Below are 16811 nucleotides of genomic sequence, written 5' to 3' on the forward strand. Positions count from 1 at the left end.
CAGCTATTTGATAAAAGGTGTCCTAATAGGGTTATAATAAATGTTTAAAGAGTCCCTGTTATATCCATACAATGCTACGAAAATTTCCATAATATGTTCCAGACAGGAAACATCTTTTGTACATTCCAATAACACCCAGAAAATGTTAAGAAAGAACAAGTTTTATTCATATCTAAATCATGTCCAGATAAGATTCAAATGTAGTCTAGAATGTACCTTTTGTATCCACACAATATCCAAAGTACATACAAAAATGTCTAACGAAAGTATATTGTCTAGATAACGTCCACTTGGTGTACAAAACATTCCAAATATGATCTCGAATTGCCCATAACACATCCAATTCTGGATATCCCCAGGGTCCTGTCCCAATTACCCTATGTGTGCATAAACTGAAATTAAGCAGCAATCGAGCCATATGCAGATCCCGGTCTCAATCACCCTAAATATGCATGAAGTGAAGGTGGACACATTGGTCAAGATATTCAGCTTCATTATTGAAAGGAAAAGAAATGCGTCAGTATTCGGTGATTTTGTAGAAAACATACAGAGAGCGCAATATGTACCTTCGCGTTTGTCGTTAAGAATTTGGTTCGCCTACCCACTTTTTGTCATTTGTGGCCCCGCACTATGCTAAAACTCACCTGCGAGGGAAAAGTAAACTGTCCTTGCCCCCTCAGTTTTGTCACTTTGCTCCCCTAGTTTGGATGCCTCCCAACCCAATCGTCGCCACTGCGAAAAACCTATACTAAAGGACCCATATGTTAACAAAGAATGTGTAAAGAAATATCTAAATCAAGGCAGGGGTAGGAAACGTCCGAGGTAAAAGATCTCTCGAGTAAACACCGCAGAAAATGTTCTTAGTGGAACAGTTTCGAGATAGAATCTCCTGATCTGCGACGTGTTCATGCTGCCTATGTTTTCGAAAACGTAAAATAAGAGTGGACCCCCCTGTACATGGTGTTTTTAAGATGAAAAGAACTATTGGTAGTATGAATTGTAAATAAAGTAAAATGTGTAAGTTTTTCTGAATTTTGAAACTCTTACTTCGTCGAATAAAATACAGCATAAAACTTATGTAGCGCACTGTACATGGTGTTTTTAAATGAAATCAAATATGGGTAGTATGTATTGTAAATTAAGTAAAATGTGTAAGTTTTGCTGAATTTTGAAGTTCTTATTTCGTCGAATAAAATACAGCAAAATACTTAGGGAGCCCACTGTACATGGTGTTCTTTAAATGAAAACAAATATTGGTAGTATGTCCCCAGGACAGGAAAAAGATAGGAGAGGCACGTGGGCGTTGGATGCTCTGCGCAAAACAATGTGTGCCGAATATAATTCGAAAATACGTCACGGAGACAGTACTATATAAAAAGGAAAAATTGTGTACGTACCACAGAACTGTTGATGAAAGTCTACCGACTGGAGATCATAACCGAGACTGGCACATCTGTTGCGAGAGTGAAGGAAATTGAAAAGGTATGAGACAAATATTTAGTTTTAATGTTCTACCTAGAACAATGCAAATCGCTGGTCAAAGACCATCATCACCTTCACACAGTGAGAATCGTAAACATAAATACATCTTTCTTTTGAAGCTGACAGCTTGAAAGGTGAGAAAATAAAAACGGTACCTGTGTCATCAACAGTTTAATGCAGAAGAGGATGACGTTTAACAGTGATCGATGGTGGGGGGGTCGGCTCCCGGTCCTCTTCTGCTGGGGGTGGGAGAGGGGGCGTATATCGTCCCTCCTCCTCTTCTTCAACCACATCGGTGACATCGTCCTCTTCTTCGTGCTCTGACAAAACAGGAGAAACAGTAGGAGAAATAGAAGGAGAAACAGGAGGCACCAGTTGGCGCTGCCGATTGGCTCTAGCGTCATTTCGGTTACGCATTCTGAAAAACAAAATATAAGAATTAAAATATATTTCGTTCCATGTAGATATCGGCTAGAAAGAAAAGTTATCAGATATGTAGCATACGTAATCGGAAAAACAGCATGCTAGAATAAACGATGTTATCAGAAATAAACTGAAAAAATAATTACCTGGCTCTATACCGACGGAGATTGGCGTGGAGCCTTTCCCTGTTCCGGGTACCTCGAGCCCGGAAAATAGCAGAGGCATGCTGTTGGGTCTCCTCAATTCTATTTTCTTCCTCCAGGTACCGCTCAATGTACCTCGTAGCCTCTGCGAAATGCGCAGCGCCTTCAGTGCCTGCCTGATGTTGATAATATGCATTTCGCAGAACCTCTCCGTGATGGATTGTGTGTTCCTGAAAATATGTGTGAATTAATATATGAAAGTGATTAATTTGTGTAAAACATAATTAACATAGTTTCCGTCTAATTTCAGATGTCGACACTCCCTCTCGGATTCAATTTGGTGTATGGCGATATTAAGGAGACAACAGCAGGTCCGACTGAACGAAGAAACTTATGGAGTAAAACACATGGAAGACAGGTTGAAAAACACATCGGCAATTATGTGAATTTCTGTGAAGAAAATGGACTGGCGGAAGAGTTATTGGCAAAATGAGAAGACACATGTAAAGATATCGAGGTATCGGTGGACTGTTTGGTCAAAATATTTACTTACATTGTTGACAAGAAACGAGATGCGCCAGTGTTTGGCGATTTTATAGAAAATGTACAGAAAGCGCAATATGTACCATCCCATCTTTCTTTAAGAATCTGTTTTGAATTAATGGAGGTGTTTAAAGGTGTGAGAAATGAGAAGGGTGAAAATAAGAAGATGGGAGAAACAGGGGAAGATATGCATGAAAGAATGATGGAAATGTTGAAGAAAAGGAAACTTAACGAGTAACTAACACATACTAATACACTAATATCTAACACTGACTAATATATTATATCTATAGAAATTTATGTAGGCCATATTGCGGACATTTATGTAAAAGCATCTCGTAACAAATGATTGTTTAGGTGTGTAAAGTCCACTTTATGCACAGTAAGGCTGATCAGGACTGAACCTACAGTTTAAAGTAGGATCCGAACCATTTGTGTCTCCATCACGTATCGAACCCGGAACCCTTACATATTGTAATAATTCTACAGAGGTTCACTGTGTTGATAAACAAACATCTGTATGTAACCACTGGTGTAAAATAAAACCTGCGATGTTTCTGTATAGAGGGCATAAATCATGAAATGTAACAGAATTTGTAAAATATCTTATAATCTGTGAGTTAAAATGAAACAGCAGTTTGTATATGTAGAAAACTTGTAATGTTTCTATAGAATTTCAGTGTGTTAATAAAAGATTTTGTATAGAACGATTTTGTTTTCTATATAATGTTGTAATCGTGTTTTACCTGGGATCTGAGGTCACAGGGAAGTTTCAATTATACATTTAGGTAGAGCTTAATTGTATCTGTTGGCTGAACCTGCTCCGATTAGGAGGGTAGAGATATGGAAAGTTGATGTAAAGGTTATTCACGCTTGTTCATACCTGGTAGGTGTGTGATGTTCTTGTCCTGATGCTTCTTGCAGACCGAATTGTGACAGGTGCCAAGGTTCTATCCTTCGACCCTTGGCTCACCAAACCGAGCAATCCCTTGCGACTCATAGCATGCTAGGCAGCCGTAACTCCGTGTTCCATCGTTGTAGTTCAGTAGTGTTAATGTGTTGTAGAGTATTCAGAGACTACTTATCCATGTGAGCGTCGATGATAGGTGTAGTTCAAATGAGCGTCAAAATCCAAAAGAGAGCAAGCTCCGGGAGTGAGCTTGCTTTTACAGGGTGGCTACAAACAAGCAGAAATGAAATTCCCTGACTTTTCCAGGTTTTCCAGGACAAAATTTACATTTTTCCCTGACAATTACAAACTAAACTAAATCGATGTTTTTACAAATAGAAATAATAAACTCATACAGATCCACGTATGGTTTTGTTAAGTACCAATATTATCTTCTATGAAATTGACATAATTTCTCTATTCTCTATGATTTGAATTCAAACTGCAAAATAGTGAATTTGGAAAATTATTACAATTCACAAGCTAGGGATTACGGAATGTTGTCATACGCAGTAAGTTTAAAATAAAATACTTGATTATTTTTAAAGTTACGACTAAATGAGATAAGAGTGAAGAGTGATTGATTAAGAAATGCAATTTGTAATTTATCAGTCTCCTTATACATTCTCGGGATTAAATGTTGATATTTCCACTGGTGTCATATTTCCTTACATTATCAATGGGATTTCTGCTTCAGTACAGTATATCCAAGTGAAGTACTGTGAAACTGACAACATGCAGTTATACCATTAATGCTGATGAAAAGTGTATGTAGATATTAGAAATTTAACGCAAGCAATTTATAGAATCTCATTGTATAGGTACCTGACTTAGCTAACCACACATTAAAACAGGAACACTCTAATAATAAAAGCTTCTGAAAGTTCATATACGAGGGGCATCCTGAAAAAAGGTCCAATGTTCCCTATACGCAGCACTAGTGGTCGGAGAGCGACACACACACATGCAGGCAGGAAGAAGTGGCATGTAGCTGTAACCTGGTACAGTTGCAATGCAGCCGTTTTAAGAAAGTTCTAGGTTAAATATTGCAGCTCTCATACAGTCTCCCACCGACTGCGATGTAGCCTACGTGTAGTAATCAGATTTTTGCACGCTCAAAATTTGGCACAGAGCAATCAGCAATCGTGAGCAGACCAGATGTTGTGAATGATAGTATGGTCAGACGATGGTGCAGACAATTCACGAAGGCCAATCAAATGTGCACAACCCCATACAGCTGAGTACACGCGGGTGTTCCATCACTTCAGGTGAGAGATTTTGGACCACTTCCTGTACAGCCCTGGCCTTGAATGTACCGACTTTCATCTCTTTGTTTAACTGAAGAGGTCTCTGGCAGGGCAAGGAGTTCACAGCAACACTGCGGTAGAGATAGTTCCAGTCCTTGCAGTCAGACACATATACCATGGGCATACAAAATTTAGTGCCATGCTACGACAAATGCCAGAACAACGGTGGTGATTATGCCGAAAATTAGGTTAGGAATCACTGTTACTAATGCAATAAATTACAACTGATACTCTTGTTTTATTTATACCTAATCGGTAGGAACCTTGATATTTTGTTACTTTTTTTCAAATTGTTGTATTTTCTTTCTTTCTTCTTTTTTTTTTACTATAACGTGTTATTTTAACGAAAATTCACATTTTCATTTTAGCGCATTTTCTGGCAAATATCTCAAATTGTACCTTCATGGTGTTTTAAAACTACTGTTTCAAATTGTAAGTCACATGGCTTACGCCTCTTTGTGAGAGTTTGATATCTTGAAAGTTATTTTGGGAAAGTTATTTCCATACCCCATTTTTGAATTTTAAGGTATGGATTTTAGATAATGGAAATTTCCCCGTATATACTGAAGGGTGCATAATGGCCATAAGTGGCGATGCACCCAAAGAATTAAAATCAATCAATCTCATGTGACCAATACCGATATATTATGGCACCAAAAATTGGCATTGTATTTTTTTGACTTGTTAGTGTTACGTTTCCCAAAATTCGCGTTTTTTTTTTAGAACATTTATCTGCCAAATATACTGAAACTTAATACGCCATTGTGCTTTTAAACTATTATTTTAAATTGTAGGTCAAATGGTCTACGTATTTTCGAGACAGTTTGATATGTTGGAACATATTTTTGAGGAAGTAAAAGTAAATAGCTCCCCTGCCCTTTTCCATGAAGGTGTATAGGGGTTTGGAGTTAGGGCCCCACACTTTCTTGATTACGGCTGAAGGTGGGGGTGATGTGATCAGCACCACGCTCCTGGCTACCTTTATTCCTCAAAGTTTCCTCAAGGTACCAGCTTCATATGATGCTGGGTGGTGCCGGAGCAGTTTGAATAGGTGGAAAACATCCCGGTTCTCCCCCGCAGGGGATCGACCCCGGGTCTCTCGCATAGTAGTCAGACGCCCTAACGACTGAGCTCCATTATTAGTCGCTTGACAAATGCCGATGGTGCACACTTAGCTTGGTAATTCAAAACATATCTCGTGCGACAAATACTAAAGATGCTGCTCCCGTGTGACTGTAGATACGCACTCGATCTCCTGTTAGAAACCTTGCCACTTTTACATGATTTAATGTGGCTGTCGGAATTATTCCATGTACGTATAACTCTATAGTTTACTCTTGAATAAAATGTTGGAAAACTTGCATGTTCTATGTACACAAACATGGCCTAGAAAAGACAAGCATGTTGGATTTCATGGAACATTTCATTGTTTTAGGACATTCCTTTAAAAAAAATCGCTAAAAACGCCAACAATTCGCATTTTATGCCAAATACGCAGTATTTCGATATTTCTAACGGGCGAAAAATGTGTCCAGATATCACTGCACATTCCTAAACATAACTTCACAGCAATTACCATTTTTCACGGTTTTGGCGTTTGCGAAAAATCAATGTCCCTACTAACAGACAGGACAGAGAGTGGCGTTAATTTCATTGCAATATTAGTGTTGCAGTAAATTTGAGGTTGGGAGCATGCACTTGCCAATTTTTATAATGTTCACCAATGCAGATTTATGTTTCACTTTTTCGTGATAGTATTCAATATATATCCCGTTTGGTTGGATTCTTCTTGATATCTAAGAATAGTGCAATGTCATTGTAAACGTATGTTAACTTGTGCGAAATCAGTAATACGTCAGGATGATGAAAGAGGACCTTCGTAAGCACTGCTACATTAAAGAAGGTAAAGTGAGCCAGAAGAGTAATACATTCCAGCAGCATATTTGCAGTCTAAAGCTCTTCTTGTTTATGCATGAAATTTTTGTAGGATGTTGCAATCAATGCAATTTCTGTCGCATGTTGTAGTGAGATACTTAGTCGGGTGGCGATATTCGACAAAAATCGTATGTATCAATGGAACCTATTTGTTTCAATGTTCCTTCAGTTTGACCAAGAAAATGCCTTACTACGACATCCGACAACTATCGGACGACACCACCGGCTCTTATCCCCTCCATCTGTTAAGTTGCCTTACTACTCCTATACGGACAAGAAAAAAATGATAATTCAATGCATTTTCCATGTAATATTTAGAGGCTTAACCTTTACTCCCCCGATGATATCATCAGAGTAAGGTCATACTGGCCCGATGATACCATATGGTATCATGGTGCCGATTACGAAATGAATGTGCTTTTTGGACCTATATACTCTTATGTTTGGGTGGAAACTCTGACACAGGTCTGGAGCAAGCCTGGGAAATTCATATTGATGACCAACCTCCCCCCTCTCCCCGCAACATATCCATGCCACATTTCCGAACAGAGTTTCACATTTTTGGCTCATTATTCAACTTTTATGGCACCCAGGAACATGAAATGTTTCAATCGTTTTGAAAACGTCCATTCTTTGAAGAGAATACTAAGGTTTGCGCCTTCTCCCCCAAATAGCGGGAGAAGAAGGGGCAAACTCCAGATTTTTATAGTTTTTTCATTGAAATTCGGGGGTCGCGCCCCCAACCCTAATTCCTCGGTTCGGCATTCTGAATTGTACATTGTTGCATGCTCTGATGTTTTAGCTGAAAAACAAAACTTATCCCAAGTAGATTGCTCCCATAGTGCCCGAGTTATAACAATTTTCTGAGTAATATGTAAATTACCTATTTTTTAGTAAAAAACAGAGTTTCACATTTTGGCTTATTATTCAACTTGTATCGCACCCAAAAACATGAAACATGTTTCATTCTCTCTGGAAACGTCCATTCTTTGAAGGGAATACTAAGGTTTGCGTCTTCTCTCCAAAATAGCGGGAGAAGAGGAGGCAAACTCCAGATTTTTTCTTCATTGAAATTGGAGGGTCGCGCCCCGCAAGCCCCCTTCCTCGGTCCGGTGTTCTGAAATATACACGGTTGCATGCTCTGATGTTCTATCTGACAAACAAAACTTATCCGAAGTAGATTGCTACCATAGTGCCCGATTTTTTAAAAAATACTTCCAAAAATACAAATTACCTATTTTTCGTAAAAAAAAATCAAATTTTGACTTATTATTCAACTTGTATGGCACCCAAGAACATGAAACATGTTACGTTCTTTTGAGAAATGTTCATTCTTTGAAAAGAGTACTAAAGTTTGCGCCCTCTCCCCAAAATAGTGGAGGAAGAAGGGGCAATCTCCAAAGTTTTATGTTTTATCCATTGAAATTCGGGGGTCGTGTCCCCAAGCCTGCTTCCTCGGTCCGGCGTTCTGAATTGTACACGGTTGCATGCTATGATGTTTTAGCTGCAAAACAAAACTTATCCGAAGTAGTTTGCTCCCATAACAATTTTCCTCCAAAAATGAAAATTACCTATTTTTCGTAAAAAAAAAATAATCACATTTTGGCTTATTATTCAACTTGTATGGCACCCAAGAACATGAAACATGTTTCACTCTCTTGAGAAATTTCCATTCTTTGAAAAGAATACTAAAGTTCGCGCCTTCTCCCCAAAATAGTGGGAGAAGAGGGGGAAACTCCAGACTTTTATGTTTTTTTCCATTGAAATTCGGGGGTCGTGCCCCCAAACACCCTTCCTCGGTTCGGCGTTCTAAATTGTACACTGTTGCATGCTCTGATGTTTTAGCTGCAAAACAAAAGTTATCCTAAGTAGATTGCTCCCATGGTGCCCGAGTTATAACAATTTTCCTTCAAAGAGTGTTCGAATTTAAAATTCCCGCCGAGAAGCCCGGGGGAGAGAAATATCTCTCTATCTCTCTCTTTCTCTCTCTCTCTCTCTCTCTCTCTCTCTTTCTCTCTCTATCCTCCTGCCATCACTGCTTTCTGGCGCCGTGGTGTGCATAAAAGGGGCCTAAAAGTTGAGGATGAAACTTACGAACGAGATTTCCTGTTCCCGTGCAGAGTTCCATAACGATATATTAAAAAAAAAAAAAAAGGACGAAATTCCCTGACATTTCCCTGACTTTTTTTGACACCTCAAATTCCCTGACTTTTCCCGGTTTTCCAGGTTTTCCAGGTCTGTCGCCACCCTGTTTTATAATCTTAGGCTTCGAAAGGTTGTTAAACCTTTCGAACGTGCTAGATCTTGTTTTGATCCACGCGTTTGCCTTTCAGTTCCTTGTTTAACGGAAGTTACAAAGTTAGCGCATTCTTGGGATCACCCGCGGGTCGGACAATTCCAGGAAATAAACAAGCGTGAATATTACCATGACGAGGTTTTCTCGGTTTAATAATCTCCATATCTCTACATTCCCCTTCTTTAGTTAATCGAACCAATCTGTGATGGTCGACTACCTTCTCCGGAGGAGGTTATATTTAAAAATTATCATTTATTAACATATCAAAATCCGTAGAAAACCAATATATCAATCCATTCACCATAAGATTCACATCACCATAAAAAAAATTGAGATCACCAAAATAGTCATATCATCAAAAAAAAAATCGTAGCACCAAACACCGTTGAGAAAAAAAAATTAAAAACACGTAGAAAAAAAATTAAAACTGTAGGCCAAAGCCTCTTGTGTACTCACAGAGTACGAGCATCAATAACGAAGTCTTGAGGCATATATAAAAATAATCGCATAGTTTTGATACTCAATGAGCGTTGATGTAAACATGACAACACGATAACAGCAAAACACATGTCAGCACTCAGTGAAGGAACGCCGCAGAACACACGTTGTTGTGTTGACTGTTTGCGGAGTTCAAAGTACACACTGAATAACACACACGTGGTCGGGCGGGGCATTGAGGTAATGTTACCATGGCAACGCCGTAGACTACAGGTCGCTATTGGCAGAGTGTATTCTGTAGCAGACGATATAACACAAAACAAAAACTCTTATCGCACGCAGGGCGTGAAACTGTAGATTCACTAAAAATATGGGCAGCACACATGGTCACAACCCTGGCACTGTAAATGACATATGTGTGTACTAAATGTGTGTGCCTGACGGTATTTGATGGAGGCTGAACACTGGAACACACTTTCAGTCGATGAAAAACGACAATGCGTATCATGTGATGTCAGTAAACAAGGGCAACACAACACGCTCTCAGTGGGAGGGGCTTTGCCGATGTAGGTCGCCGTGACGTCATGGAAGGGCAGACTTGAATTCAAGCCTACGATGTCGGTTCGGGTCGGTAGTAAAGCGCTCCACAGCTGGATCGCGGCCTGGAAGATGGGAAAATCAGCCATGTGGTCCAGACGGGATTGGGTCCTTTGGTGCTGGAACTCCACAAGATCGTCGTCGTTCTCTGCGATGAGCCTAGATCTCTCGCTCGGAAGCACAGGCAGGAGGTCGTCATGATGAATCCATCCGGTAGCATTCGTGGCAATGAGAATGAAACAAGCGCAAAAAGGGAAAAATTAGGAAAATGTAAAAGGTAGTGGAGCAGAGTTATAATAAATGATGGTGGGTGATAAAGTCGACAGAAAAAGGACTTTCATATAAAACTGGTGAATTATTTTTGGGGGAAGGGGAGGTAATATCTGATGGTAGTGACGGCGAAGGGGCATTGTTGCTTATATGACAGAGTTTTTAAGGGGACCTGTTTATGAGTGACAGGTTTACATGAGGAAAGTTCGCCGGGGGCAACGGGGGGGGGGAAGTTGGTGTTGGAATAGCCGGCTTAGCCGGGAATGAAATGAGAAAAGAACGGGGAGTTCAGCGATAATAGAACGAACTAAGTAATTACGAGACATTTCCTTCTGTAATATGTGTAAATGTTGTATATAAAAACAATTGCAAGATTTTTTTTTTTTGTGTATTGTGGTCAAAGGATTAAGCGCCTTTGATTTGCTGCTAATAAAAAAATTGAAAAAGAAGTGAAAAAGAGTAAGTAATATGTTTATAGAAAGTTCATGGAAAAAGAGTAGGTTTTAATTCCATGGGATATGAGCTATACCATGTTGTATGCTATCAATATTTGAACTATAAAATTAAAGGAGAGAGTGGGAACATTTGCCTATATTTATTATATGCTTTGTTAACATATTTAGTGCATTGCAGCTTTCAAAGAAGCAGTTCGCGTTACACCTGAGCGTAAATAAAAAAAAAATGCTATGGCAAAAAGCCAATAAGTTCAGCAAGTTCTACGCAGTTCATTTGTTCTTTCAATCATTCATCTTGTTCTATCTTAGTTCTTTCTTTCTTTCTTTGTACTTTATTTTTTTCATTTGAGCGTATATGTACCAGCAAATGGGATGTTAGTTAGAATCATAAACGCGCTAAGTACTTATTAGTCAAATCAGCTAAGTGATATGTTCTGACTATTACTATGCGTTTAATCGCAAAATATAAAATAACATTAAAATATCAGTAGAAATTAATTATTAGGCAAGAGATGTATTATAAATGTTCCGACGATTGAGATAGCATTCTGTAATCCTGGTCTTGTTAAAAATAAAAATGAGTTCGTTCTAACGAAGAAGTGCAGTGCGAGCACGGGAAGTGAAGAAAGGGGGGGGGGGTGGATGAGCGTGAGAAAATGCTGGATCATGGGATGTTAGCATGTGCAATGTACGTAGCGAGGAGGCTAAAGAGAGTGGCAGCACACATGGTCACAACCCTGGCACTGTAAATGACATATGTGTGTACTAAATGTGTGTGCCTGACGGTATTTGATGGAGGCTGAACACTGGAACACACTTTCAGTCGATGAAAAACGACAATGCGTATCATGTGATGTCAGTAAACAAGGGCAACACAACACGCTCTCAGTGGGAGGGGCTTTGCCGATGTAGGTCGCCGTGACGTCATGGAAGGGCAGACTTGAATTCAAGCCTACGATGTCGGTTCGGGTCGGTAGTAAAGCGCTCCACAGCTGGATCGCGGCCTGGAAGATGGGAAAATCAGCCATGTGGTCCAGACGGGATTGGGTCCTTTGGTGCTGGAACTCCACAAGATCGTCGTCGTTCTCTGCGATGAGCCTAGATCTCTCGCTCGGAAGCACAGGCAGGAGGTCGTCATGATGAATCCATCCGGTAGCATTCGTGGCAATGAGAATGAAACAAGCGCAAAAAGGGAAAAATTAGGAAAATGTAAAAGGTAGTGGAGCAGAGTTATAATAAATGATGGTGGGTGATAAAGTCGACAGAAAAAGGACTTTCATATAAAACTGGTGAATTATTTTTGGGGGAAGGGGAGGTAATATCTGATGGTAGTGACGGCGAAGGGGCATTGTTGCTTATATGACAGAGTTTTTAAGGGGACCTGTTTATGAGTGACAGGTTTACATGAGGAAAGTTCGCCGGGGGCAACGGGGGGGGGGGGAAGTTGGTGTTGGAATAGCCGGCTTAGCCGGGAATGAAATGAGAAAAGAACGGGGAGTTCAGCGATAATAGAACGAACTAAGTAATTACGAGACATTTCCTTCTGTAATATGTGTAAATGTTGTATATAAAAACAATTGCAAGATTTTTTTTTTTTGTGTATTGTGGTCAAAGGATTAAGCGCCTTTGATTTGCTGCTAATAAAAAAATTGAAAAAGAAGTGAAAAAGAGTAAGTAATATGTTTATAGAAAGTTCATGGAAAAAGAGTAGGTTTTAATTCCATGGGATATGAGCTATACCATGTTGTATGCTATCAATATTTGAACTATAAAATTAAAGGAGAGAGTGGGAACATTTGCCTATATTTATTATATGCTTTGTTAACATATTTAGTGCATTGCAGCTTTCAAAGAAGCAGTTCGCGTTACACCTGAGCGTAAATAAAAAAAAAATGCTATGGCAAAAAGCCAATAAGTTCAGCAAGTTCTACGCAGTTCATTTGTTCTTTCAATCATTCATCTTGTTCTATCTTAGTTCTTTCTTTCTTTCTTTGTACTTTATTTTTTTCATTTGAGCGTATATGTACCAGCAAATGGGATGTTAGTTAGAATCATAAACGCGCTAAGTACTTATTAGTCAAATCAGCTAAGTGATATGTTCTGACTATTACTATGCGTTTAATCGCAAAATATAAAATAACATTAAAATATCAGTAGAAATTAATTATTAGGCAAGAGATGTATTATAAATGTTCCGACGATTGAGATAGCATTCTGTAATCCTGGTCTTGTTAAAAATAAAAATGAGTTCGTTCTAACGAAGAAGTGCAGTGCGAGCACGGGAAGTGAAGAAAGGGGGGGGGGGTGGATGAGCGTGAGAAAATGCTGGATCATGGGATGTTAGCATGTGCAATGTACGTAGCGAGGAGGCTAAAGAGAGTGATAACGGAGTGGAGTGTTAATGAATGTTAGCGTATATGTTAGTAGGGTTTTTATGGCACTAGTCGTAGCGGGCTTCGAGCCTAGAAACAGTAATCGTGTCAGTCTTTTGTTTACTCCGTCCGTCGATGAAAGTGACTTCATAGGAATTCTCGTTAACTTTGCGAAGAATAGTTCCTTTATACTTATAAGAGGACGCAAAGGCTTTTGACACGCCTGGAGTCGGAGTGGCATCTAGAATCCACACATGTTGACCTGGTAAGTACTGTATTTGCCTAGAAGTGCGGTCTGTGTACTTTTTCTGCTGTTCGTAACGTTTATGTAAGTTGTCGTGAGCGGTCTTACGTATGGATGTCAGGAGTTCAAGTCTCTGTGCGTTCGTCTGGGAGATATTGTCAGGTTTCGAAGGAAGGACTGCGTCTGCTAAGATCCTTGGGTTGTATCCAAACAAAGTAAAATACGGGCTCTGGAGGGATCCAGAATGGATTGTAATGTTGTGGCTGAACGTCGCACTAGCTAAATAGTCACACCACGAAGCCTTTTTCTCCAACACAAAGACTCTCATAACTTTCTTTAAGTAACTAAATGAACTCTCAACAAACCCATTCGTGAAATGTGCACAAGTATCTACATATTTTAGTTGTACGCCTGTAATATTAGCTAACTCCCGTAAAAGTAAACTTGAATTAGGTTTTGAGCGATCTAAATAGATCGTTTCCGGGATTCCATGGATTAGAAAGACTTTCTCAACTAAAGCTGTTGCTATGTTTTGTGCATCATGATTAGCCAAAGGAGCTGTAATGACGTATCTTGTACAACTATCAACTACTGATAGAAAATATTTGCATTTGTGCGTTTTAGAAGAGACTAGTGGTCCACAAACGTCAATATGAATTCGTTGGAAAGAAATTTGGGCTGGTTGAAATGTTTGCAGCGTATGTGGTTTAGAACCTTGTGGTTTCTTTGAGATCTGGCAAGGGATGCAATGTCGAACCTTATCATACACAAATTTCTTCATATTAGGGAAAAAGTAGCGCATAAGCATTAAATTATATGACTTTTGTGCACCTTGGTGACTTCCATTCATTTTGTGTGCATGAATAAGATCGAAAACTTGATTTCTTAATGCATGGGGAATACAAAGTCTATCCCGATAACCAGTTTTGATTTTATTAGTCCTGGATAAGACTCCATTTTTGAGTACATAACAATACGAAAGTTTTTCTAGTTTACGATTACTAGCTTTGTCTTTGTTTTCTAAAACGTCAATAATGTCTCTTAAATAGGGGTATTTACGTTGTTCTGAACTAATATCAAAATCTGCTGCTTGTGCATGAAATACTTGATGAAAGAATAGTGCATCATCATCATCTTTCTTGTCAGGATTAGTCTTTTCTAGCGGTAAACTTGCACGGGAAAGTGCATCCGCAAGTTCATTTTTACTGGCGCTGACATGCCTTATTTCGAAATCAAAATTCTGAAAATAAAGGGCTCTTCTTCCTAAAATAGAACTATGGTGTTTAGTTGAACGAAGATAGGATAAGGCTTTGTTGTCTGTGAGAACCACAAAATGTTGATTCATAAGAAAAAATTTGAAAGTTTTCAAAACATAATATGCACCTGCAATTTCAAGGGAAAATGTGTCAGCTTTTTTCTGTGTCTGTTAAGGCTCGTGAACAATAAGCACATGGATGTAAATTTCCTTCTTCGTCGGGCTGTAACAACGCTCCACCGATCCCAATTCCGCTTGCATCAATGTATACATATGAGGGGCGCTTAGGGTCATAAGGGCGGAGGATAGGGGCGGAAGTGATCATTTCTTTCAGTGTTTCGAAACTTTTCTGGTGTTCATCAGTCCATTGAAACTTAACATTCTTTTTGAGAAGCTTGAATAAACATTCTGTGGGTCCTGCAAATCCTTGCACAAATCGTCGAATGAAATTTACAAGTCCTAGAAAACTACGAAGCTTGCGTTTGGTGGTAGGGGTGGGATATTCCAAAATAGCTTTAAGAATATGCTCTGAAATCTTAATTCCCTTTTGAGATACCAAGTTACCGAGGACTTTTACTTCGGTAAAAGCTAGCCTACACTTAGAGGGTGATAATTTAAGGGATGCTTGTCTTAACTTTTGAAACACTATCCAGTATGTTAATCATGTGTGGGAGATTTGAACTGTAAATAATAATGTCATCAGTGTAAACAGAAAGTTCTGAACTGTCTATTCCACTAAGGGCAAGTTCGCTTACGCGGTTCATTACACCGGGGGAAGTTTTCAATCCCTGGCATAACCTAGCATATCTAAAACTGCCAAGATTGTTAATAGAAAAGGCGGTAATGTCCTTAGAACGCTCTGTTAATGGAACCTGAAAAAATGCACTAGACATGTCCAAAATTGAGTACTATTTCTTACCAGCCATCTCTGTCATGATGGTTTTTATGTCTGGGGATTGTAATGAAATCGGAGCTATTACTCTGTTTAAGTCGCGGAGGTCAGAAATAAAACGATAAGTCCCATTGGGTTTCTTGACTAATAGGACTGGGTGTCGATAGGAACTCCCTTCACAGCGCTCTATAACACCTTGGTCTAATAATTTCTGAATTTCCTGTTTCATAGGCTCTCTGTAATGAAAGGGTATAGGGTAGGTCTTGGCATACACTGGGGTGTCATCTGTCAGCTTGATGTCATATTCCAAAACATTGGTTTTAGTCAATTTATCCCCTGGCCAGAGAAAAATATCTGCATACGTGTATGCGAGCTTTAGGATTTTTTCTCTTTCTTCTCGGGGAATATCAGGGTTAACTGTGAGGAGGGAGGGGTCAAATTTCTGTTGACTTTCACTTATTTGATGTTTTACTGTGCTATTTTCATTACAAGAGTATGAAAATGCGACATCTTCGCTTTTATTTTCCCAAACGGAAGTAACGTCACTTAAAATTTCACAGGTCGATATTTCACCTAATATTGTGTCACTTTCCAAAGTGATTGTGGTTTCCGTAGGGTTGTGTATGTGAATGACAGGTGACTGAGGGTTTACTGTAGCATTGGGAAGGACTACTGGATGCTGGGTCATAAGGGAAGCAGATGGGGTAAAAAGTACAGGCTTAGGGGTGTTAGGTGTCGTAGTGGTAAGTTTCAAATTGATATAAGTTTTTGATCGTGGACTTAACTGAATTGTGTTCGAAAGGGTAGCTTTTCCCTCATACATATTTACATTTTCAATTTGGGTGAATATGTCATGTGACAGCTGGTGAGTCTTGTACTTTGACCTCAAAATACTATAACTTGGAGTACGTCCTAAGTGATGAAGAGTTATTGTGTTGTCTTTTAACGACATTTCGCACCTCTGCGTTCGCAAAAAGTCATTTCCTAAAAGGAGAGGGACATTTGTTGAATCTACAATTCTAAACGGGTGCGAATATTTACGCTTTCCAATTATGATAGGAAGAACTACAATTTCAGACACACTCAGTTTCGATCCGGACACACCTTGGATTGTGGACTTCACCTTGTATGTTTTTCTTTCAGTAGGAAGGAGGTGGGAGGGATAAATTGATATTTGGGAACCCACGTCAATAAGTAAATCTACTTCTTT

The 16811-nt window shown here is 39.2% G+C and overlaps 1 protein-coding gene across 2 annotated transcripts in view; it reads right to left on the reverse strand.

The window, feature by feature from the left end:
• Positions 1-16811, reverse strand: part of LOC146003562 (uncharacterized) — a 190412-nt gene that overhangs the window by 17147 nt on the left and 156454 nt on the right. The window contains exons 4-6 of one of the 2 annotated variants that reach the window (XM_083141859.1): positions 2052-2278; positions 1638-1900; positions 1398-1453 (exon numbers count right to left, since the gene is read on the reverse strand). In XM_083141859.1, coding sequence (XP_082997985.1) covers positions 1433-1453; positions 1638-1900; positions 2052-2244 — 477 coding nt within the window. In that variant the 5' untranslated portion in view covers positions 2245-2278 and the 3' untranslated portion in view covers positions 1398-1432. The remainder of the gene's footprint in view (positions 1-1397; positions 1454-1637; positions 1901-2051; positions 2279-16811) is intronic. The other variant, XM_083141860.1, reaches the window with a different exon arrangement.

This window comes from Lepisma saccharinum, chromosome 20 (genome assembly GCF_977018435.1).
Source record: "Lepisma saccharinum chromosome 20, izLepSacc3.1, whole genome shotgun sequence".
Classification (NCBI taxonomy): domain Eukaryota; kingdom Metazoa; phylum Arthropoda; class Insecta; order Zygentoma; family Lepismatidae; genus Lepisma; species Lepisma saccharinum.